General features: G+C 36.9%; 1 protein-coding gene across 2 annotated transcripts in view; it reads right to left on the minus strand.

Moving 5' to 3' along the window:
* Window positions 1–20,546: 20,546 nt before the first annotated feature.
* The window catches only part of LOC105453343, a 38,791-nt gene continuing 33,929 nt past the window's right edge, over window positions 20,547–25,408 (minus strand). Inside the window, exons 3-4 of one of the 2 annotated variants that reach the window (XM_011695195.1) lie at window positions 21,307–21,396; window positions 20,547–21,036 (exon numbers count right to left, since the gene is read on the minus strand). In XM_011695195.1, the coding sequence (XP_011693497.1) occupies window positions 21,028–21,036; window positions 21,307–21,396 (99 nt within the window). In that variant the 3' untranslated portion in view covers window positions 20,547–21,027. Of the gene's footprint in view, window positions 21,037–21,120; window positions 21,397–25,408 lie in introns of those variants that run through there. The other variant, XM_011695194.1, reaches the window with a different exon arrangement.

Genomic DNA, 25,408 nt, shown 5'->3' on the forward strand with positions numbered 1-25,408 from the left:
TATAATAGTAATAGTTAAAAACATACGTTTCAACCCATAGGTTTGAGACCTCCTCAGTGTAAGATATAAATTTAATGGTTAGAAGAATTTAATAGTCAGAGCAGTCCAAGCTTAGTCATAAATCCAATAGTGCAGTGCGAAGAAGCGTACAAACACAATAGCTTGCCGGATTTTATGTGAAGAACCAATCTACTGACCATTATTACGTAACTGCTCTGAGTTAAAAAAATCGAACTAAAGAATTATATTGTATGTCAGTTTAATAAATGGAGATATATGTATAAGAATTGAAAAATTATAATTAACTGAGCTAATCGAATAAAAAATTGAAAGCGTGAACTTACATAAAATGGTCAGAAGAGCAAGCGCAGAAAACACATAATTATATGTACACGTATCCGAACATGTGTCTTGTCAGAACGTTACGAATAAAGTGAGGGAAAGTACGTGTGGTAATAATAATATAAATGTCTTTCTGTCATATCATAAAGCACCGTACACAAAGAGACTAAATTTTGCGAGTTACAGTTTTGAAAGCGCATTAATGATGTCGGAATAGCATGGATTAAGAAGCTCTGTGTCACTTTGTAGGTTTAAACCATTGGATTGTTTTTTTATATGTATCATCTCGGAATTGAAACGTTTTTTTAAGTGAGCTTCTTCATTCAGGATAACGATATTGTCCCAATCGAAATCGTGTGCACAATTATATTTAACCGATGATCTGTTATAACAGAAGATTGCGTAGTGTTTTTGTTAATGTGATTCTTATGTTCTGAAATTCTTTGTTTCAGTAATCTGCCTGTCTGTTCCACTTTTGATTATTACTATTATATTTAATAAAGATTTATTGCGCATCGACACCTGCGTTGGGCTCTTATGGGCATATATTTTTTATTATATTTAATATAAACTATTTGTATGGATATTAAAAGACACTTAAATAAATTATTAGATCTTATTTTTTCCAATATTCTAAAATTGCAACTTTTTTTAATATTAAAACAAATCATTAAAATCAAAATTTACAATTAGTATCATAAAATAATTGAAAAAACTATTTAAAAAAATAATATATATTGATGATGCAAAACTTTCGTTGAATATATATTTTATGATTATATAATTATAAAGATCACATGGATTCGATCAGATTAGAGTTCTTTTTTTTGTAAATAGACTCCTTATATTTAATTTTCGTCTTTTTCATTTTCTTCCGCTTAATCGTTTTACTTTAAGTAAAAAAAAAATATAATTAGCCATGCATAATGACTGCAGAAAAAATTCTAAAAGAAACTACAACGAAATGAATTTGTCTTTTTGAAGATCTGTTGAAATATTATCTTAGTCAGGTAACCAAGTAATATTCGAGATAACTGTAGATGTATGTTGTGCCAGCAGTTACAATGGGGAGAGCACTATTTAACCAGACCTTCGGTATGTATACTGACGGAGGATGTGCTACCTGCTGTTTTATCGACGGATGTTGTAACAGTTCTCCTCTGAAAACAACATTTTGTATAATTTTGTCAGATGTCTGTACCATAACTTTACACCAATTTCGAATTATTTGCATTCGGTGATAAAAACAATGTCCCATTGTTTTAATATTGCATCGTCGTTTAGGTAGATATCTTCTTTCAAATTTAATTAACCAATTAAATTATTTATTTATAAATAATTCGTTTAAGACAAGTAATTTTTTAGATTATTTTCAAAATGTATATTCTTTATGCATAACAAAATAAATTATATGTACATATATAGTTTTATATTTTTTTAAGATAGTCAAGTAAGATAGAAAGCGATTGTCTTTGTTTATGCCATGCAGCTTTACGAGGTCTTTTTATCAAATCTCTCTAGTGCAGCGACAGAAAGTTAGTTCATCGATATCATAAAACTTGATCCTCTCGAATACAATTAAAAACTCTCCCGCTCGTTGAAGCCTTCTCATAAATAATACGACATTATATCTTCTCATTTAAAACACAAACATCAAAGTTTTTTTTTCTTTTCGTAGAAGCGCCTTAGATCTATTTCAGAGAGAGAGAGAGAGAGAAAGAGAGAGATTGTTTCTGCACCGTGTTGTTTGAATAATGAAGGCTGTCATCAAGCAGGACGTCTCTCTTCAGGAGGAATCGATGTCGCGCTAAATATACAGAGCCGAAAGTCTTTGCTTTAACAGCCGGATGAATGGCGCGCGCCTCTCTTAGGCGCTGTTATGTTTCTCGCTTTAATTATTCAGCGTGCCGGCATTTCCGCTGGTATTTTCGTTGCCGTACACCAGCGCGCACATTAATTGTAAGTGAGACGCCGGGAGTATTATAGCGCGATAAGATTTACTAGTAACCCGGCTATCATACTACGTGAGCAACGGAATGTTCATGACGAGCGAGATATCGCCATGGCAAGCGTAGTCAAAATAAAATCACGTTCTTCTCTCTTAAATTATCAAATTATCATTCTCTCTATTTGCGTGATAAATTACAGAGAAATTAATAAAGATTTGGAAAGAGCTAGCCGTTCCTAACATAAAATATATAATAAATGCCTGTGTGTGCGCGCGCGCGTAATGAAAAAAAGTCTTCTGCTGCAAAAATACCAGAAATATTTCTTTTACGTTAATGATTTTATTCATTTTATATCTAGCAACGTACACGAGTTCAAGAGAAAGGACTAGGACTAACGAGCTCGTTCATCTTCACTGCGTATGCTATTCGGTCGCATTGTTAACGCGCACCTGCACCTGCTTCGCTTCTTCTTCATCGCGGTTGCATCATCACCGCTGTCGCTTCCGGAAATGTACTATGTAGGCCGCTTTGACACGCTGCTCGAGGCAGATTTAGAATTCTGTCTGGCCCTACGGACGACCGCGTTTCGCGCGTGCTACGAGCGGACCTCGTCTTTTGAGTTTTTCCAGGGCGGCACACGCGGAGATCAGGCACCTCGCGCGCTTTCGTGACACTTGCAGCTGCAGCAACGCGCGCGCGCGCGCGCGCGCGCGAGAGAAAAAGGTCGAGCCGCAAATTGTTCTCTATTGCGGCAAATTAACGGACGATCGCTATCGAAAACCTGAAATTATTTCTTGCCCGATTGCGTGCTTCCGCGGCGACCGATAATATGCGAGTAGTTTTAAGTTTTACCAGATCGAGAAAAATGCCTAAGGCCGTGTTCGTCTGATATTTTTATTACCTCAAATTGTAGGAATGTCAGGACATGTGTAAGAAATAATATTTATAACGCTATATTTTATTCGCGTATCTATTTCTTTAGTCTCATCATATTGCGTACTTTATAGTAAGCTATGTGTAATTGTGTTTAAAAAATGAAATCACAAACTAGAATAGTTAGAACGTGACATTTCTCCGCATTTAAAGATCTTTGAGTATATTCAGCGGAAGACTCATAACTTTGATAGCAGCTCGTAACAGAGCTAAAGTACACGTGTATACATTGTGATATTTATAGCTTCATCTTTTCCGGTTAGTACAAACGATGCAGGCCGAGAAGAAGCGGCGAGCAAACTCGTCCCGATGGTGAACACGAGTGCATAAGGTGCTAAATTCGCCGTAGGGCGGCAGATGGCGGACACCTGAGAGTACCCGCCGCCGAAAGTTTCGGCAGGGAGCCGATAAGATCGGGAAGAGAATCTTCGCAGCGGCGCCGTGGTCGTGAGTCCGGCCCGCGCGATTATTACTTTACTTGTTGGCCCCACCAGTCAAAGGATACGCCGCGCGCAAAGAGGCGAATTAGACGCGCCTCAATGTGCGACGGCCTTGAACCGACAACGAAGACGGCGACACAGATAGTCATGAAGGCGAATTAGATCCAATCGAACGATTAAGGACGACCGACAACTGCTCGAGGACTCGGTTACCACGGAGAGATAGCGTAACTCGAGTCGGCAATACTCGACGAAATTGTAATCGGAGATGCGATCAGTATTCGATTATCGTTTCGAGCACGGTGAAATTGAAGGAGATCGCTGATCCCTGTCGCGTCTACGAGAAGATCAGGAGTGCATTCTGATGCAAATGAAACGAGTGTACGAACGTAAATGAGCACACCGAATTGCATTGTAATATTTCCATCATTTGGGAAGTATTTCATTTCCATTCCATATTCGAGTATATTAAGCTAGGAGGGAAATATTTGAAAAGCTAGAAGATTATATTACATATTCCGCATGTATTTAGAAAAGCACATAAAAGATTTGCAAGTATAAATAAATGCGTAAGAGGTCGTCCTGTATGCTGATGTTAAAAAGAGAGGAAATTATACGCGCGTGTAAGTGCGACTATCCAATTCTCCTCGAATAATTCACGGTTTCTTCAAACAAAATTTATAGCGTAGATCAAAAGATAATATTCCAATTTTCCTCTCTGCTTACAGTTCCCACCAAAGTCTCCGGGCTCCTCGTAGTTTCAAATCTCGCTTTACAACATGTGTACGGCTCTAAATAATCGTTCCTCCAATATCCGTAACATATTATCACGAACAAGGAAATAACGATAGGAGTCATTTATTCATGATCACAGATCCGACGCCGAGAGGAATAGCGCGTCGCCGCGAGAAGCTATATATACGGATAATTTTCCTTCCCCGGTAAAGGCCCAATTTGTGTGCGGGTCACCGTTATGCCGCGTCGGTGCGTACGGAGCCGTATGGTTTCGGCGTGGCATTGCCGTGGATAATGTGACTCGTGGACGCGTGAGAGAGGTGGGAGTCGACCCGATAATTACGCTGGTCGTTGCTCTAGGCGCACGGCATACCGGCCTGTTAAAAGCAACGTGTGTGCACGCTCTCAGAAATAAACGTGTCGTGTCGTGCATTTTACGGCCGCGCTCTTTCGCACTCACGTATAACGTGATTTGTACGCTAAGCACATGTCCCTAATGATACAACAATTTCATAGATTCGAGAAAATACACTTTAACGTGCAGAAATTGCTGAGAATCATCGGATTTCTCATATAACCACGAGATCTTTATATATAAAAAGATAGAAATAAAATGCATTACTTAAGCGAATTTTCCTATTGGCAAACGTAAATAATAAAATTAAGTCAATTTCTTCTTTAATTTTCTCTTTCCTCTTTTCTGATAGGCGAAATAAATTGAATACCCGTTTAATCCCAGTATCACACGTTTCGGATTTAACAGACGTGGCTAAAAAGTGTGAATCAGAAGACGGATTGAGGCGCGTCGTGCGTTTTACGTGCCGCATTTACGTGCCCAACCGACACACCCGCTACACCAATACGCAGGTTTCGAATTCGTGCGCACACGTAAAGATACGTACGTACGAGCGTACGCATAGTAGGATACCGTCCAGCTTTCTCTTTTTATAGCCCTCTAAGCACCGACTCCACCTTCGTGCGAGCTTCACACAAAAGCGAAGCCATGAACTGTTGTTGTGCACGAACACATCGCCTCGCTTGCGTGGGTGCACGCGCGCTAATGCGACGCACACATCGATGCTTAGAAGGTACAATCTCTGCAGGTTATTTGGAGACATGAGTTTCTAAGAGATTTACCTGAATGTACCACATTGGATCGAGAAATACCGTCATATAAAAAATTACTTCTTTAAGACTAATTCCATCATTTTTTTTCGTTGAAAAAATAATAGAATTATGGTTACTATAACTGCAGTATTGTTCTAAATACAAATCAAAATTAACACGTTTGTAAGAATTAATAAAAAAGATCGAATTATTTTAAAATTTATGATCAGAATTTGTTAATATTTCAAAAATTTATTTTGTTCATAGCTTTTGAGAAAAAAATCTCTTTCACATCTCATTAACTCATGTTTAGCGACTCTAATCGCTGCCGGTGTTCTCCCTATATAAAGTATAAACCCGCGCAAGTTATACTTCGTCCAAATGGAATCGGCTAATAAATCAGCAACTACTTAAAACTGGTTCTGACAGCGCGATGAAGCAACATTTCAACTTAATCAAATTTTGTTCAAAGTGTAATTCTTTAGCTTGGAACCCAAGACAAAATAATAATTTCGAATATTGTATGTATCGAGAAGAAATTGAGAATCACATTTATCATTTGTTCGTGTGCAATGCAAATTATACCGAAAATATCGTCATATCAAGTATTGCATTAAGGAGGCGAAAATGGTCGGTAATGGCGACGTTCACGCCGTTTCCTTTCAATTTCTTAGCATCCGCAAAGTGACGCGCCAATGTGCCGGATAATAACGTTATTATCGACACGATGAGGCTGAAAGCGACGCGTATACAAGAAATCGCTTCAGAGAATCTTGGGTACTCGAAATCCGCTCGATATCCATTACTGTAAGTGGCGCGAGTACTCGGACACGCGCGCAGTACAAATTACTTCAGCAATCGCTCCGGGTGTTTATAGTCATTGGCACGTAAGTGCCATACACGTGCCCGATCGGCCATCGCGTACGTGTAAGCACGTGTATGTACACGACAAATGCGTATAATACATGTACGCGCGGCAGTTGCCGTTAGTACTCGCGCAAGTTGCGCAAGCGAAAACTTCGACTGTAATGCCTTCTAGTTTTCCTCCTCTACCTCCCGGACGTTTCACCTCGCGATATTCTTTATCAGAATTAGAAATTGCCTTCGCTGTTAGAAAGTCCGACAAAATGCGTTACGTATTTGTTGTTCCAGATTGCACCATTCATAAGCTTTCCATTTATGTTACGTAAAAGCGTTCATCGCGATAAAAAAATTATATGTATATTAATTGGGCGTATTTGAATTAATAGTGCGGATGCATCAGTGCGCCACTCTGTGAATGTCAATAAGCCGGAAAAAAATAGGAAACAAGTAGCTAAATTTACCATAAATGCTAAATATTACCATAGGTGTTGATAACATTGCTCACGCGATTACAATGTGTAAAATTACGATAACAACGCCTGTATTATCTAGTTTAAATTCTACTGACGTATACGCATTTCGAATAAAGATAAAATTTCGAACAATGATAAAATCGAACGAAACGCAAGTTTAAAAAACGTAAAGTTCAAGTATGAAATGATAAAGAAGTAATTGTAAGACAATAAGATTCCGCGAACATATATTTAACTTTAGGTCACTATTGTATTTTTGGTTTGGCCTTTTTCCGCCACACCAGGGTTTGTAACTTTTTTCACGCTAGATTTATATGAACTGCAGAACTGAAAAATTTATTAGGTCAACATATGTGAAATCAATACTTCAAAGTTTAACAAAAACAGATAAACAAGAATCAAATAAAAAAATTTTCGTAATATATTCAAATAACGATTTAAAGAAATGTAATTTCAGAAATGATTAAATCGCACTAAATCGTACGTTGCACCCCGGTATAGTGACTTAAAGTTAAATTGCGAGTATTAAGTATAATTATTTGAATATTATTTTATTTTTCCTACATTTTTTAATGATGTATTAGATATAAAAAAATGATTTTCTAGGTTACTAATCACGAGCGCTATGACTTAAATAATAGCTTACAAAGTTCTTTACTTGTATTAAAACTTTACTTTTGAGTACAAATCTATTTTTAAGAATTTTGATTGCTCTCCCACATTAATTGTGCGACAATGTCCATTTCCTTCGTTCATCTCATCGACCGCGTATAAATTTCATGTAAATGCCTGCAGTCGTGCGCAAATATACAAATCAACCTTTAATAATAATTTAATCGAACGCCGCGTCCGCCTTTTGCGCACAAACGAACCTTGTTTGTCTGGTCGCCGTCATTATGCGCAACCTAATTACCGGCCAATGATTTCATGGAACGCCATTCGAAATCCAATTGACGAGATGCCCGCGCGATTGGCGATTCACCGACGAATTAAACGCCCGCGTTGCCGATCGTCGGGCATTTACATATTTAATGCCAAGGACTTGATGTGAATTATGCCCGAAATGTGGCCAACGCCTACGGGTACGCGGTTTTACATATTTTCATGTAAAATTCAATTCTCCAAGTGTACAACTAGACGGATGAACCTAACTGTATCTTTCTTTCCGGAGGCTTCGTTAAAAGTTCTCGTTTCACTCATTCGCTCCGTTCGATTTAATTTAATTTCAATTCCTAAATATATTCGATATTATATATATATATATATATATATATATATATACATAATTCAATGATTAAAAATAATTTGGGAATTTTGATAATGTGTCTTTTATTGTAAGAATATAAACTTTTGCGGTACTATAAAATCGCAGAGTACTGTAACGAAATCACCATTGGCTGAATGGGAAACATATCTCAATGACCTGACGAGACTTCTCGAGTGTATCATCGCAGAAACATGTACACGCGATGTGTGGCACTAGTAATAACGATGGCGAAGTCATCCTATCGTCAGGAATGACGGGGCGTTTTATCAATTCTATTTACAGATTGACGAGCGCGTCAATCGATCCGTCTGACAATGCGGCTCGTGGTCTATCGTTTTGTCAACAGAGTTGTCTTGCTACCACGAAACTCGACAGCTTCATCGGGCGGCGTGCGAAATCCAGCTACACATTTATTTTCGGCGGCCACTCATTGCCGCTCATTGCGCGAGACGTCTGCCCGAATAATTAGAAGCAGGCGTTTTGACGGCAGTTTCAAGCTACGCAGCTTCTGTACGTCTCTGTTTCGAATTTCAAAGACTAAAATTTTTATGTGGTGAATCTTTTTCTTCGAAATTTTTTTAACTGCGGAAGAAGTGATTGTAAATTCATAAAAAATTGTCCTATCGTTATAATATTGCATGACAATGCAATTAGACACTCTACATCTTTATAGATACGTCGAGTATACAGCTTTCATGAGATGATCTATGTAGGTGAGTAGGTATATACATCGCCATATATGAAAAGTGAAACCATTAGCTCACCATTTCTTCCCACTATGAATCAGTCTCTCTACTTCTATATAATTATAATAAATCATATAATTAGAAAGCGCTAGTTTAAGAACGATATTATATATTTCACTATGATTGTGTTTCTTCGAAAGAAGAAATTTTATGCTGCTGAAACCACAAAAGCCACTTCAAAAGACTTGAGTATCACATTATTTGCTGCAAATATTTTGGCGACTAAAAAATACTTACATTTTAAATATGTAAATTTTTAAATTACTGAATTTTATCGTATATAACGTTTGCGTTAATTAAAAAATATATTATTGCTTTATATAAAAAAAAATTGAGAATATTTAATTTTGCTGAAGAGGAACAAATATCCAGATTAAGATGCGTTACTTTCGATACGCTTTGTAAATCGTAATATACGCTATAATAATATGAAATATTATATTATACTCTACTGGTTACTCATGTTGAGCCGGCTTACTGAATCACTTGGAAATATAAAGCTGTATTAGGCCGCGTCACGAAGGCTAACGTCGACGCGACGATGGGTCGCCCACGCGCGATATAACATCGAGGTAGATAATAAATCCATTGAATCGTGTACAGATGATGCGGTGCATGTGTAAGTGCGTTGGGGATTAGGTACGTACGCGGCAGCCAGTACAGGTATTTAATGGTCGCTTTGGAGAAAGCTTTAAAACGAGAACCGCAGCCTCGACGTCGTTGCCGTTGGTAGCGCGACGCTTCGTCTCATCGAAATTATCGTAAATTACCCGTTACGTGCATTTAGATTTGTAAGCGAGCGTTACCCTCCCATGCCTGAACATGAGAAAGTGCCGCGAGGAGAAACTGCGTGTCATTCGCTCGTTTACCAAGAATTAACGCAGCAAGAAGAATAAATGATTGTCATGTGCGTTAAGGAAAGACTCTTTTGCAGGAGTATCCTTGATTAGAGCTCAATTTCTGAAAAGGGTCAATTCTTGGCTTAATTAAAAATCGGCTCCAATTTTAATTATATTTAATTAAACTTCAATATTTTTTGAGTAATTTTTTTTTCTAAAAAATTATTTTTAGAATACTTTCAGCCGTTGTATATCAAAATTAGATTAACATTTTCACGATGATTTCCGCGAGTGCAGAAATTTTAATAATGCATTCCGTTACGGATTACGATTTTTATGTTGTTATCTTGTTCGCAAGGTTGCGTGCTAAAGCTCACGTTATGCGCGTCGTTTCTCGCACGAGTGTTTCCGTGTAAAATACTTTTACAGCGAGCCTTGATGCGCGCGTGTGTGTATGTGTGTGTTGTGTGTATATGAGTCGAAGTGAGAAACGTAGCGGATAACGAAGAAAAGGTACGTCGCTTAAAGAGTCCAGTCATCTCCCCGAGAGCTGACCTTGATCTTGAGAGAGTGAGTGGTGAGGTGTACTTGAGGGTCAGAAGACGGTAGTTAAGGCGCGTTTCGCCACCTCGGGATTTTCAACGCCCATGAATCAGGTTTGCGACAAACCCCGACTGCAAATTAATAAGACTTATAACATATTTTTCATATATTTATATTCTGATATTATCTTTCGTTTTCTGATTTAAATAAAAATCGTATTTGAAACAATAAAATATTTTTGTGTATTATAATAGAAATTTTTTTCTTTCAGAACGAAATTAATCGTTTGCTATTCTTGGAGATTTGATGGAGAATTTTTCATTCTTCTTACATCGATGAATCATATAGCTTCCAATTCTTATTAATGTTTTGTACGGTCACTAGCTATATCTAGCTACTTATAATTTTATTCTTGTGCTCGCGTAAGTTTCGTCAAGGATTGAATTTATTATTCTTCATCAGTTTTTCGTGTAATATCCAAAAGCCAATAAAAAAATTCCTCCATGAAACAATACCAATACAAGATTTACACACGTTAAGTATAATATATAATAGTATAACAATATTTAACGCAACATTATTATTTTTAATGAATAATTTTATATTTCAATCATAATATAATAGATAAAATAATGAGATATGGCAAACTTTTAATTATATTTTATAGAACTTTCTAACATATCAAATGTCATGTTTTTAAATGTATCGTTTAAGAATTGAAGCATGAATAAAAGAAATATTGCACTTATGATATGAATCGATACTTTTCTTATCAATTTACTATCGAAATAATTCATTGAAGTCACGAGCGCGACTTAATCCAGGCGTAGTCATAGAGAGACAGGGGAGATGTGTCCGTGGGCCTTTTTGGCGGTGTTGCGGGGGCCCGAATGGCGGGGCCGTTGGGCCTGCAGTGTCGGTGCAAACTGGCCTTAGCGCAGACGTAGCGTTTTCGCTCTTCTCTCTCGCGGTACGCCGCGGTATAATGGCAACGTGTTTTCGTCTAATGTACTTTTTGTGATGTCCTTGATGGAGGAGTCTGCGAATGCAGAACTACAGGGCAGGCCCGGTGGGGCCGGACGGGCGCGCGCGGAGTGCCGCGGGGCACGGGAGAGAGAACCTCGGCAGGGCGAGGGGTAGAGAGGTAGACGCGACAAGAGGGCCCGGCAGCACCTCAACCCACCTCAACTTCGGGCCTAGTCAAGGTCAGTGCGGCAGGACCATCCGTCCCTCTCTTCTTCCTTCTTCTCCGTCACCTCGTCTGCTTTCTTTTCTTCTTGTTCGCGCGTCCAATTCTCTCTCTGTCTCTCTTTTTCTCGCCCGCTTCGTTTCCCTCTGCTATCCCTGACCCCCCTCCGCCCTTCCCCCCCCCTCTCCTCTTCGACAGGGTCCGTACCGCATTATCGCGTCATACCGTGCTAGGACCCACGCCCTCTCCCGTGCCGTCGCGAGTGTCTTTTTTTCTTCCTTTTCTTTTTGCACGGATTCAACTTACGATCCTGCGAAATCCCAATTAGTGGAGATACCCGTGTGATAGAACGACGGCGAATAGCGTAGCGGGTTATCACCGGACACGTGATAATTCGCACGGCAGATTGAATCGCGAGAAGTGCGATTGACGTATGACGGTTGCGAAAGTTTCGAGCGTGCGGTCGCGCAAAAATCCACATAATTTGTCGCGATATCGCCACTCGACATCGAGCTCCACGAATTGCCGTGCGTGCAGGGAATTATCGTTACCCCTTTACACGACATTGTGTGTGCACGCTTTGCAGCTAGAAACATTGCATTTCTCTCGAATATTTTTCATCCACTGCAATTAGATAATCAATAATTGTGGGTATAATAATGGACGTATAGGAAATATTGTCAATTAAATAGCACTAATTACATTAGCTTTAAACAAACTAAACTTTATCATAGAAAATTCACTTAATCGATTTAAGAAACGATTTAAAACTTAGCGAAAATTATCTAACAATAAGCCTGAGAAGACGTTTAGGTGCAGTCGGGGCTGGATATCATGTGAAGACTCAAATCCTTTGGAAGATCTTGCAGTTAACCCGGGCGTTCGATCCGGTATATACCGGGGCACCGAATAGCCGGCTCGAGTATATCAGGCGAAATAAAAAGGAGGACCTATTTATCTTGACGCCCGCGATCGTAAAGAAAGGCCTTTCGAGGATACTCACGGGGGGATATCTGATTCATCAGCTTCATTCATCAACGTCGGCCGCTTCTGTTTCTTTCATTTCTTTGAAACTGTACACGGCTTCTCTAGTGCATGATGTGCAACGCGCGGAAGCATCGGCGTTGTTAGGCGGGCGCGGATAGAGCACCTCGCATCGGCCGATGATGAGGCCAGAGTCGAGAGTTCATTTTCAGTCGATTTCGTTAGCACGGCTCTTTAGTGCGGCGCGAAGAAACCATCACGATCGAGACCGGCGGACAATCAACAACGAGAATTCACGAAACGGTTTTTTATTATTATATATATATATATATATATATATATATATATATATATACACAACAGCTATATACGTCAAGCATATGCAGAAAAAATTGTCATTTATCGAAATTTCTTAGAAAAAGAGAAAAAATATAAAGTTCAATTAATGTACATATAAAATACCGTCAATCTTTCATATAAAACTAGTTACTACCTTTCTTGTACAATGAATCAATTTATTTGAACGATAGTTACTGCATGTATAGATATGCCATATTTAAATAAAAGGAAAGCGTCGATTCTCTCAAGAAAGTTACAACTCTTTAATTGTAATTATCACTTGAGAATACTTATTCATATAATTATTCTTATTCTCCGATTTACAAACATCGAGACTATTGCATTTGGGTAATGCTGCATTTGTACGGTGGACGCATCTCGGAATGTCTGACGATAATGATCAACGTTGAAGTGGGGTGAGTGCTGACGGAGAGACGGCTCTACGAGGCAAGGATGCGGCGAGAACGAAAAGATAGATAGTGAGACAAAGAGGGGGAAGGAGGGGGGGGGGAGGAAGAACGAAGGCGGTAATTCGAGGCCCGGAGGTGAGTGAGCAAGGTATGCTAGTACCAAATGAGATTGGTTCGCTCTGACCGTGCAGGACAACTTTTGGGTCCTACTCGGCCCGCCTAAGTCCTTTCCTTATCCACTCCACACAGCATCCCCCTACCATCGCAACCCGCCTCAACGGTGTCGAAGTTCCATTACCGGCGACGCCCGATCTGGGCGTCCCGCCATTTTAAGAAATTCGGCGATTTACATTTATTCCGCCAGGGTGAAGATTTTTATGTCTGCTGCACGCCGCGAAGAATCGTTACTGTTAAGAGAGACGATCGTAAAGATTGGTGATTCGCGTTTTTTTTTTCAGGCGAGCGTGTAATGCATCCTGCGACGCGACAAACGCACAAAAATACTCAAGACAATTCACCGATATAATTATTGTCGCGAGTTTAGTTAGATTAAACACACGCGAGGATGAAGGCTTGCTGAATGATTAACTGTTCGATTTATTGTTATTTGTAGATCTTTTTCCTTTTTAATTATAACGGTTTTGGAGAGCTCGATTTTAAAAAATATTTTATAGATTGACCATGTCGGGTCTCCTAGACATGTATTTTGGTAGTAGCCTGGTTGGCGGCCCATCCTGCAAAGTGTATGACACACAGACATGATCTTCCCCACCCCTGCGCTTCGAATGCGTTGGTGCCTAACTTGCTTCACCGCTACCAATGGCATCGGGTTACCAAGTTCTCCTTCCTTTCTTTAAAGAAGTCGTGCTTCTAAATGCGCCAAATGCATTCTTTGTTCGGTTGGAATGTAGAAGTCGTTTTACTAACCAATCATATTTTGCCTCTCTCGACGCTGAATAAAAATATATTCATATTGAACCTTCACATGGGACTTGGTCTTCATGAAAATATTTCGCGCGCTTTTATTCAAAACAACAATTTCTTGCAATATAAAATAATCTTAAGAAATTAATAATAGTAGTAGTAAATATATTTCAAAAATGAATGTGGCAGTCCTTTATAAGGCATAATCAGCTCTTTAACTAAAAATAATTAAAAACAAATTAAATTTATTACACTGCTAAACACTGCTTAAACAAAAATAGAAAAGGAGATTATTATTTTATAATTGATTAATTATAATAAATCGTTTTAAAAATTATAACAAAAGTGTCTCAAAACATTATTCATTATTATTTAACAATTATGAAAAGACGTCTGTATTCTGATCACACAAGATCAGCGACTTCGATGCTCGCTCCTTCGGGACGTATCTAATTGCCCGCAATTCCCGTCTTCCGGGTAGGATGTACGTGAGCCCGCATTAATTGCCCTCAGGCGACGCGCATCTGCGTTCGTCGTTGCGACGTGCGTGATACGCCGGCACCGAAGTTGTCACGGCTGTGTATACGTAACGAGAAGAACGGTGCAACGGTTTCAATTGTCCACAATATGGCCGTTGGCTTAGGCTCCTCATGGCTAGGCCTCATAGTCGTTATCCTTGAGAGCGCGCCGTGCATCTCCTTCGTTTTGTTTTAACGTACGCGGACGACGCGGAGCGGGCGGAAAGGCGGCGGAGTGAGAGAACGCGCGGAAGGAGAGACGGGCAGTGGGAGGAAAAGAGGGACGGAGGTAGTCCGAGGAACCATGCCACAATGAGGACCCGAATGTTGCAAAACCCGCCTGTGTGTCTGTGACGGTATACCGGCCGGCGTCTACAAGAAATGATAATTGCTGGTATCTCCCCATCCCACGTGTTCGTCCTGGTCTATCTACTCCCCCTCTCGTCCTATCAACTTCTGCCACCGTCGCCGCCGTCCGTACGATTGGTACTGCGAGAGCTACCCCTTTTCGCGGGAGCCACCGGTCATTAGAGCAAGGGGAGTTTCCGAGAGAGTATCCTTGAGGACTCTCTCTATGCCGTTCAACGAGCGTCGAATTCCCTCGGAAATATAGACCAGTATTCCGTTCCGAGACGTTTCCAAGCGTGATTATCGGTTTTGTTTCTCTCATCGTTTTAACCCGGCTTAGCATTCAAACGAGAATCGCGTGAGGATGGATAAGCATTAAGAGAAGATGGTTAAGGTGAAAGAGAGGTGGATACGAGATGATTTATTATCATCTGAATCGCCATTGGTAAGGTAACGCGAAAATAATAAATGATAGTTTTTTTAATGTAATTCAAAGAGCTCAATTCTTACTTCGGCCTTCTTTTCTTTTCGTTTCTTCTAAACAGAATATTAATTGCATCTCTCTAGCAAAACATTAATATATATTTGCGGAATTATTATTGGCTGAAGAGTTTGCTCCTGCAGACACACCGAAAGCCCCAGATCCTTGCAATCATTGGCGCTGCAGCGATTCGGCTTTGAATTAGTGTTCACTCTAAATTGAGCGGCGTTTTTATAAGGCCGGGACCTAATTGCGGAACGGCGGTAAATTTTTTGACGGACCGCTCCCATGAAAAATCACTCGTCAGATATACAATACTAGCCTCTGTAGGGCCAGTCATCGTGAATCAACGGCCAAGAACCATATGTTCCTGACCGACTGCGCTATGGAGTCATTGAGAAAACGGTTGTAATGAGAGACCACCCAATGAGTACTTCGTGCTGATCGGCAAATCAACGGAAATTCCGAGTCAAAAACCCTCTCATTATGCGCTTCATTATTTCGCAGGTGCAATCTATTCGTGCATAATCAATCCTGTCGTATTTTTCCTCCTTTGATATTCAGACACGCGCTGTTTGCGTATCACGCTCCCTCTCTAAAATTATTCTGACGTACAAACTCTGAATATATAATTATCTTTATAATTAATAAACGAAAAACTTATTCAAAGTTATTTCCATGCTAATAAAGAAATTAAATTAAATATTTGTCCTGCTTTTTGACATTTTTTTTATACTAGAAATCTGAAAGAATACCCTCCCTTTGATCATTCTTTTACAATTCAAATTTATTTCTTGGAGTAAAGCTCCTAAAGTGTCTAAAGTCTGTTAAATTGAATTCGTAAAAATATACTACAAATGCAAAATTAATAAATTAATAGCTTATGAATGTCTTTACATGCAAGTAATGTACACGAAGTAATATAATATTTGCCAAGTGCGCTTATAATCGCGCGACAACCTACATTGTAGGTTGCAAGATAGAATTGTGCAGGTATTTGGGCTCAAAATTTCTCTACCTGACTTTGGTCTAAGAAGGGAGGTATTATGGCCGCAGTAAAGCACTAAAACAGCCGAATAGTTCTACAGGCTCCATGGCCTCCACGGCGGTAAGTGGACATTAGCGCCCGCATTGTGAAACGGACCGCATCGTCCTTAACTGATGGGAGGCCCCGAACAAAGGAAGTATAGTTTACGTTGCGCGATCCTGAATACTATTTGTACATACACAGTAAACGAAAATAATTCGTTTAATTAGAGATATCTATACATTTTATATATTATTAATATTCATGTTTAGTTATATCATACATCTTAATAATATATTATGAAATTAAATTAATATTATACATAATGTCATATTTCAAATGATAACACTAATAAATGTAACAAATAAAGTCGAAAAGTTGACAAATAGAAATCATAATTATTACTAGACTACTTACAACTAGACATCTTGTTCGCGTAAATTACTGACTATCCAGCATGCGCTGCACACTTTCGGCGCCTATGCCTCCACGTGTATACGTATATATAGGAGCCGCGTTTTACGCTTCGTGGATATTTTCGGGCCTTCTTAGCTCCTTGCTCCACTCGGTCTATATAGTGGGGGAATTACCCGTCGACCGACAACGCTATTGGTTACCGAGATTGCGTTACCGCGTCTCCTGATGGGTAAAGGCATGAGAGGAATTCATCGTGGGTTCATCGAAGAAACGGTGATTCTCGAGGAACGTTGGGACCTCGCGAAGATCGGCTTGCGCTAAAGTGCAACATTCCACCGTGGCACGACGAAATGTCTCGGTAGCATGGCTTACTCGAAATGAATTTCAACGTTATCCGCGCTGTTCTCGACATGAACGATTCGATTAGATATAGAACAACTCGAATAAAAAATTCGTTTATTTCATCTCAAACGTACCTTGAAAACTTTGTCTTTCCAATCAGAGTTCCATCTGATATTTTTCATTTGTGATCATTTAACGTGACCAAATATTTACGCATTACTTTAAGAATTCCGAAGACTGACACTACTTGTTTAATAGCTCAGTTGTTCTTACGTACAAATTGGGAAAATCGATGTTAACTAAATTGTCACGTTAATTAAATTAATTAATTTTGGTGATGGGCCAAAATAGATATTGTACTTTTTATATAAAATATATAAAATATTTCCTAAAAGTTAATTAGATGCGTCTATGATTTCTATTCTAAATGCTTCACAAAAGAAGCAATTCACTTCCGTTTTCTATCTCTTTTCTCTTCTTTTTTTCTCTCACAGAAAATAATTCTCCTAACCGAATAATTTCCGGGCGTCCTCAGGCTTTCTCACGCTGGTCCTGCGCGAGGGAGGCATGTTGTCGAGCGCGAGACTTGCACGTTCACAGATCAAACAAGTGTAAAGAGGCAGCGGGAGAAAGATTCGCTGCACATTCACGCCGCCGCGCGTCCTGTCGCCCCTCGTCAAACACCATCGGGTTCGACGCGCGCGGACGGGAGATCCTTATCTCGAATCAAAGATGCAAAATCTTGGCTCAAGAGGCGAGGAAGGTCTTTTCTCAGGTAAGACGCGTTATTTTAAAAGAATTTCGAGATTTATGACAATGCGATTATTTGAATCCTTTAGATTGCCAGAATTTAACTTTAAGCAAAGATCTTTGATTGATCTCTCGATGGGCAATAGTCGGCTTGTGCATTTGGATTAAAAGAAAAATTACGCTTTTCGAATATGATTACGCTCAACCAACAAAAAAAAGAAAATGAAAGAGACATATTAAAAAAAAAGATGGTAATTTTGACAAAGGATTCGAAGTCATTTGCGTCTCATTAAGAGTTAAGTCAAGTTTAGTTAAGAGTTAGGTTTGTCTTGACTTGTCCCTCTCATAATTAACTAAATGCACTCTTCAAATCTTGTAATCTCCAGATTACAAGGAGATCAAACCATTTGAACAAAGGTACTTCATTTGATCGTCTTCAATTACATACTAATCTTTTGTAAATAAGAGTTATAAAACAGATTTTTCATCTTCCATTTTGATAATTTATTTTGAAGAATTAAAAAAGTGTATAAAGATTAACATAAAGATAAGAAAGATTAATTTCAAAGAAGTAATAAATTTAACAATCGTCCGTATAACGTGCGATGTACGCGCACGCGCGCGCGATAAAAGTAACATTAAAAAAATTAATATTAAAAAAAATATACAGTAGAAAATATGATATTACAACTTTGTTAAAAATAAATACAATTCTTCGTTCTTTTTTAGAAACGAGACGGATGGCAAACAAAAATTCATTACTGTCTATATTGTAATATATTTAAATACAATCCAATATTTCACGTATCGTTTGTCATGTGCCAAAGATCCGGCAGAGAAAGGCGTAATAAAGGAAAAAAGAAAAAAACATTGATTAATAATTCGGCATTCTGTACGTGTAGATACGCCGAGCAGTCACAAAAGTCGCACATGCGTTACCTACGGTCCCACTAAAAAAACAGGTTCCGAAAGAACCTGACCGAAAGTAAGTGACTATTAACGGTGGAATAGCTTTATAAAAATTTATCATCCCCGGGCTTAATAGTCCGTTCGAAGGACGGAGTATCTCGGTCGACGATGCCGATAATAAAATACCAATGAACGGAGTGAAAGAGGTTTCCGTCTCCCTCCCGCTAGTCCGGGCACCCACCGTGCTCGCGGGCCCATGAAGAAGCGGCACACGATTTTACACGTTAATCCCTCCTACATACGCATTGGTACCTGTCAAAAAATGGCGTTGGGGTGTAGGAATATCTCCCGAGATGGAGGAGATGGGTGATCTCTAACAGAAGTTAACCACAGCGCAGCAGGGCTGCGAGTGGCCAGTTTCAATGGACAATGGTGTAGGACCCCTGTCAGACTTTCAAAACAATGTCTACTGTAATCAGCCGCTTTCAGAAAATATTCTAGAATTGTATAATAAAATTGGTGATTAAAATAAGATTTAGCTTGTCACAAATAAGCGAATGTTATCTCGACTATTAATTATGGTCTTATAAAATTAATTTGAATTTCAGAAATATTCTTGTAAATATTTATTTCACTTAAATTTTTATTTGTAATATTTTCATTTTTAGTAAATATCATTATTTGCAAATTTATTAACTGACATTAATTTCCAATTGCTATAAATATGATTTGAATTATTGTTATTTCTAAAACGTACCTTATCCTTTTACGCGATTATTCACAACCATCTCAATGATTATTTTTGCCTTTACGTAACAACCGTTTTCTAGCACAATTTCTGGTAAATAATGTTATAATTATTACTAAGAGAAAAATATTTCAAAGAATTTATGTACGTGGTAGCGCATTCCAGAAGACATTCGATTCAAGATATGATAGTCTACGCCAGTGAGAAGCAGGTCAGTATTGCTGTAAGGATTTCGATGAGGACAAAGAGATCCTTTCCTTTCCCCATCCTTTTTCTTACTTCAAGAACCTCCCTCTTCTGCCGTGCCTTGGCAGGCCCGTCATTGCATTAATATAAGCGCGGCAGCGTCGCGCCACCAAACAACGCAATGGCGAGCTGCAGCTGTCGGATGCTCGCCCTTCACGTAGCTAATGCTTCTCCAAATACAGCGTACAGTATCTCGAGGTATGGCCGAAAAAATAGGATATGCAGGTACAATATAGGAAATAAATTTTAAAGTTAAACTTAAACTAATATAAGTTAATTTTTGTATTGCTATCTTTGATTTTCTTTAGATCTATAAATAATTTATTTAGCAAATAATAAAATTTATATACGCAGTTATATTGCTATGTTTTTGAAAAAAACTAAGTTTTAATGCAGCATTGTACTTATATGTATAAATTATATGTTCAAATTTTAAATTTAAATAGAATAGGCAATTCTATATAAATATAGAATTATAATTCATAAAAACCATTAAATGTATTAGAATTATAATACTTAAAAAAGATTGTATATTTTATATTAAAGATTGTATATATCACACTTAAATTAAAATTATTTTTATGTAAAAACTCATTGTTATATATGTTGATTATATTTAATTATACATATAAATCATATATCTGACAATATTTGTATAAAATTATATTTTATATATAAAATTGTAATATACAATATTATTTATGTATATATTTCATTAATTTTTCTGTATCCATTTTTATCAAAACAAGATAGTAATCCAATAAATACCGACTATAGCTGCCATATACATAATGTAACACAGGCGTACGATATGTACATATTATATAAAAATTATGCTTAAGTTTGTTGAGAAGTAATCATTTGATGTAGGATTCAATCTAAATATTATCTATGTTATCAATGCAGTCTACATTTTAATTGATGCAAAATATTCAGTGCTGCAATAAATTTTCAATCTGAATCAACGTTGTCTTTTTCGGACATTTTAGAGGTTCGTTAATGCCATTGTTGCGATTCACGTTTGCGGCGATTCTTTCCTTTCCGGCGAATTAAGGCGAAGCCATCGCGGCGGACTGATCGTTTGTTTGTGTTACTTTTTGTTTAGTGTGCATCGTTCTCAGCTTCGTGATGCATTCCATCGGCAAGGAATTTTGCCATTAAGTGCACTAGAAGCGAATTAAACCAGTCAATTGTTGACTGTGTATAATAATGAAAAAATAATTCTAGCTGCAAAAATCGTGCTAGGATAATTCAGTTTTCTTTTTTTCTTTATTAAGAACTGTGTGTGATGATTTACAGAAGTGCGAATAAAATAGAAGCGAAGTCGGATATTGTCCAACGCAGTGCTGTGCAATTACACGTGATAGATATGTGGACTTTTGTTATTTCAAAGCTTTAAAGTTTGTGTCGAGCAGCATCACGATTAATCTACTTACAACGATTGCCGATCTTGTAGGTACGCACAGATTCACTAATTGCAGATCATTGCGACTCTCATGCAGCGTGACTCGTCCGTTCAATTTTACCTGAAAGGCCATCAAACTCTTAATACGGAGAAAGAACTAATTGAGTTAGCCGTTGTACTAACAGTTTCTCTCAGTTTAATTACTTATTTACATATATTAACAGTTTCATTTTACTTTTATACGCAAAAAAGTTATATTATTTTTTTATAAGTATATTGAGTAATATTTTTTTAATTTTAGTAATTATTATTTATTATTTTCCTCGAACACGAACGCGAGTTAATTAATAACAGATTATATTTATGAGTTTTGTCCCCATTTTATAAATACTAATTTAGTTATTTCACTATTATATTTTACGGGTAGATTTTGCCATTTTTATACTTCATTCGGGCTCACTTATTTATTACGCGCCGTAGAGTCTGAAGAAACCGGAGGCGAGCAGGTTCTTTAAATATGACTGTATCATCCCCCGATTTGCTTAACCTTATCAAATTTTTATCGGACGACAGGAAGACACAGCTGTGTCTATGTCGGAGATCAGATAGATTAATTGGAGATTCGACAATTATTTGCCGATCGAACACGAACAAAGTAATCGTGTACTTTTAGAAGTAACGAAAAAAGTTATGAATATAAGATAGCTGCAAAAAATATATCCGTTATTCTCTTGTATACAATAGCATCTCATCAAGATAAACATCTTATATAGCACAGCGTGATCGTTATCATTCTTGGAGAGAATAAATTAATTTTGATTAAATAGCTTTTAATATTGTCATTGATAGTGTATCAAAACATGTAAAATAAATTTATGGAAACATATATATATATAAAATTTTCTAAAATACAAAATAAAATAAATTACATATATGTGACACTCTCTTAATTACTCTCATAATTTCTAAAACATTAAATAATTTTTTTATTACTTTGACAAAATAATTAAATTGATTTTGATGCAATTGACAGCTGCTTTTAAAAATTTTAATTATTATTAACAAACACATTTCAATTATAAAAATATAAATTCCTCCAATCTGTACATCGTTTTAAGACCAAAATTCAAACGGTCGAACAAGATCTGAGGCAGGTACCGTCATCATAGAAGAGAAGAAAATAAAAAAAAGTAACGAAACTGAAGATAAAAGCAACAAGATTGAAGGGCAGGGGCCAGGTACTTGCAGACTGTCGAAGAGTCGGTACTAATGATCTAACCACGTGGGGTGCATCAACGCCGTGCCGGCCGGATCGTGTAGCCTGGCTAAGTGAAAATGCGCGTAGATCCTTCGAAGATACAAGCCACGCCGCCGAACCCCTCTTCGCGCGGTCTATAGCTCTCTCTCTCTCTCTCTCTATGGGAGAAACAATAAAAGCACCAACTCACAGGACATAATCCCGCAGGATCTGCCATCCATGCATACACCATCTTCCACATATGCACGCACACACTAGGACTATCTACTCGTCATACAGGATGTCTCAAAATACACCGATACAAAATTATTTTATCAAAAAAAAAAACTTATAAAAAACTTATAAAAAAAGAATATAAAAATCTTTGCGTTTTCTTTACTTCACAAACAGTAGCTATTTAAATATCGGGATTTTAATTGGCCCAAACTACGATTTAACATTTATTAATTTGAGTCTTTTATACAATTTATAATTGTGCTTTGCCGAATTGAGCCTCAAGCTTATATCTTCAATAAAACGTTGAACCTGATTTATGTCAAATTTACGTTAAAATATCCATTAAACTAAACTTTATACCATCATGAATATTTTTACAATTCACAAATTTTACTTAAATCGATCTACAACTAATCAACATTAACGTACGTTTGTTCACGTTTTCATTATATAACTCGAAAATTAGAGACCCTTTAATAAGAGTCTGGCCATCAGAATATTTTTAATTCGAGATTTCAAATCGAAATTGAAGCATCGCGATTGATCCGCCATTTTTTCTCTAATGACGAAAATATTCTGATGGCCAAACTCTTATTAAAGTGTCTCTATCGAAAATAAACTTGTGGCACCATCTACATGAAATCTTACACCTTAATATTCTACTAAATCTGTATTGGATAAAATATCGATTTTTTTGTCTTCTTTCCTTTTGAAAATATTTGTTTTATAGACATATTATTTTAATAATGTACTAACATTTTTAAAATAAAATAATTTTTAAAATTCTTTACTAAATCTTCCTACATATGTTATTTTCCTTCCGTATTCACTACGTTAGGTTAAAGAATTAATGTTTTCTAATATTTTTATTTTGCGCATGTGCCACTACCAGGGTGGTGGGGAAAATCTTCTCGAAAAGGTCTCTTCTCTGTACTACGATTTGGAAAAACAGAATCGTGTAGCTTCTAGATTGAAACACTTGCATTTGGAATTCGAGTATTCATTTAATTGATATTAAATGTGTTTTGTAAAAGTGGGATTGTTTGCAACAAATATCACCGCTAGTGTTTGATTTTAAGATGGTTTATTTGTGTTTGTGTTGGTTAATCGTTATGTTGGAAACTTGTTTTTTTTTATTGTGACACGTGCTTAATCCTAATGCTGAAATGTTGTGCGATGCTGCTCGGATAAACGTTTATAAGCAAGAATATACTATTAGCTATTTATTTATTTGAGCTGCCTAGGTCGAGATAGTGAGTCATTTATTTGTTTGAAATCGTTACTAGACCATACCCTTTTTTACGTAATGTATGTTGAGATGCACAAGGATATTTCTTGAAATCATTTTATGGAAAGTAATTTGAGAGGCCACTTTATAAGAGGATATTTCGGCTTCCCTCTCATCCTTCTTCGTATTTGATAATTACGTAACAAACTCCATTCTTCTAACGGCAGATAGAGAAGTCCATAAATTTGAGTAAATATATATTTATTTTTTTAATACTAAATTAAGAAAACAATTATTTACGTAAATTATATATTTTAAAAACATATATTGCGTTTAATTAAAAATATATAGGAAGTATAATAGCAATCACAAAATTAAATTAAAAAAATTAAGCAATAACGGTAAAATGAAGAATAATTAAGCATAAAAAAAGTTATAAAAAAATATCTTTCTTAGAATATTTATAATTTTCAAGTATAAAATTTGTTTTAAGTACTCATCCGATCTATACACATTGTGCTTATAGTTTTACTGTAAATTCAATTTCTTTTTGCAAAAAGTGTTTATGCAATTAAATATTTTCTTGCTTGTTTTTTAATATCAGTGCAATTATTTCATGAAAACAAAGACGTTAGAAAAATAGTTTCTCTTTTAGATTATTAATGATAAATATATAAATAATATAAACATATCAGATAAATAAATACATATATTAAATATTCTCCGTAAATTCTATTGCGAATTTCGAGAATTTTTTGCTTCTTTTTCACGACTTGGACAAGTCACTTCTTTTTTGCCCTTATGTATGAACGCGCTATATTTGTTCAATGGCTATTTTTGCCAGCAATTTTTCAATTGTTAAACGATGAGGTTCCGATAATTTTTTCTCTTTTCTTATTCTACTCCCTTTCTGCGCGTCGCAATGTTATTGCGCTTTTCCATTCTTACTCAGTAAGGGTAAATGCCTTGGAAAAGAAGAGAAAAAAAGACGACTACATAAAAGAAAAAAAATGTGCGCGCTGCATGCAAGCATATACCTGAGCAATTGTTGTATCGTCTTGAATGCTTCCTTAATATTATTTTCCCATAGCTATATATTTTTTCAGAGTCATTCCATTTTCTGCTGATATATTTCTATTGAATTTTTATAGTTCAGAAATATTTTCCCAACTTAAGACATGATTATTTTAGATTACTTGCAAATAAATATTTTCTTTAAAAAAAATAATCTTAGAGCGATAGAGCTTGCAATCTTCTTTTAAATACTTAAAGCTATATTCTTTTTAATACTCTCTTTTTCTATCTTATTAAAAATACATATGTCAAATATATGTTGAAATTTTACAAAATAAATCAAATTTATCAGTGTTCTGAATTACATTATTTTCTGATATATAGTTTTAATTCAACTTTGAAATAAGAAAAATACAT

This window comes from Wasmannia auropunctata, unplaced genomic scaffold (genome assembly GCF_000956235.1).
Source record: "Wasmannia auropunctata unplaced genomic scaffold, wasmannia.A_1.0 LD336000.1, whole genome shotgun sequence".
Lineage (NCBI taxonomy): Eukaryota > Metazoa > Arthropoda > Insecta > Hymenoptera > Formicidae > Wasmannia > Wasmannia auropunctata.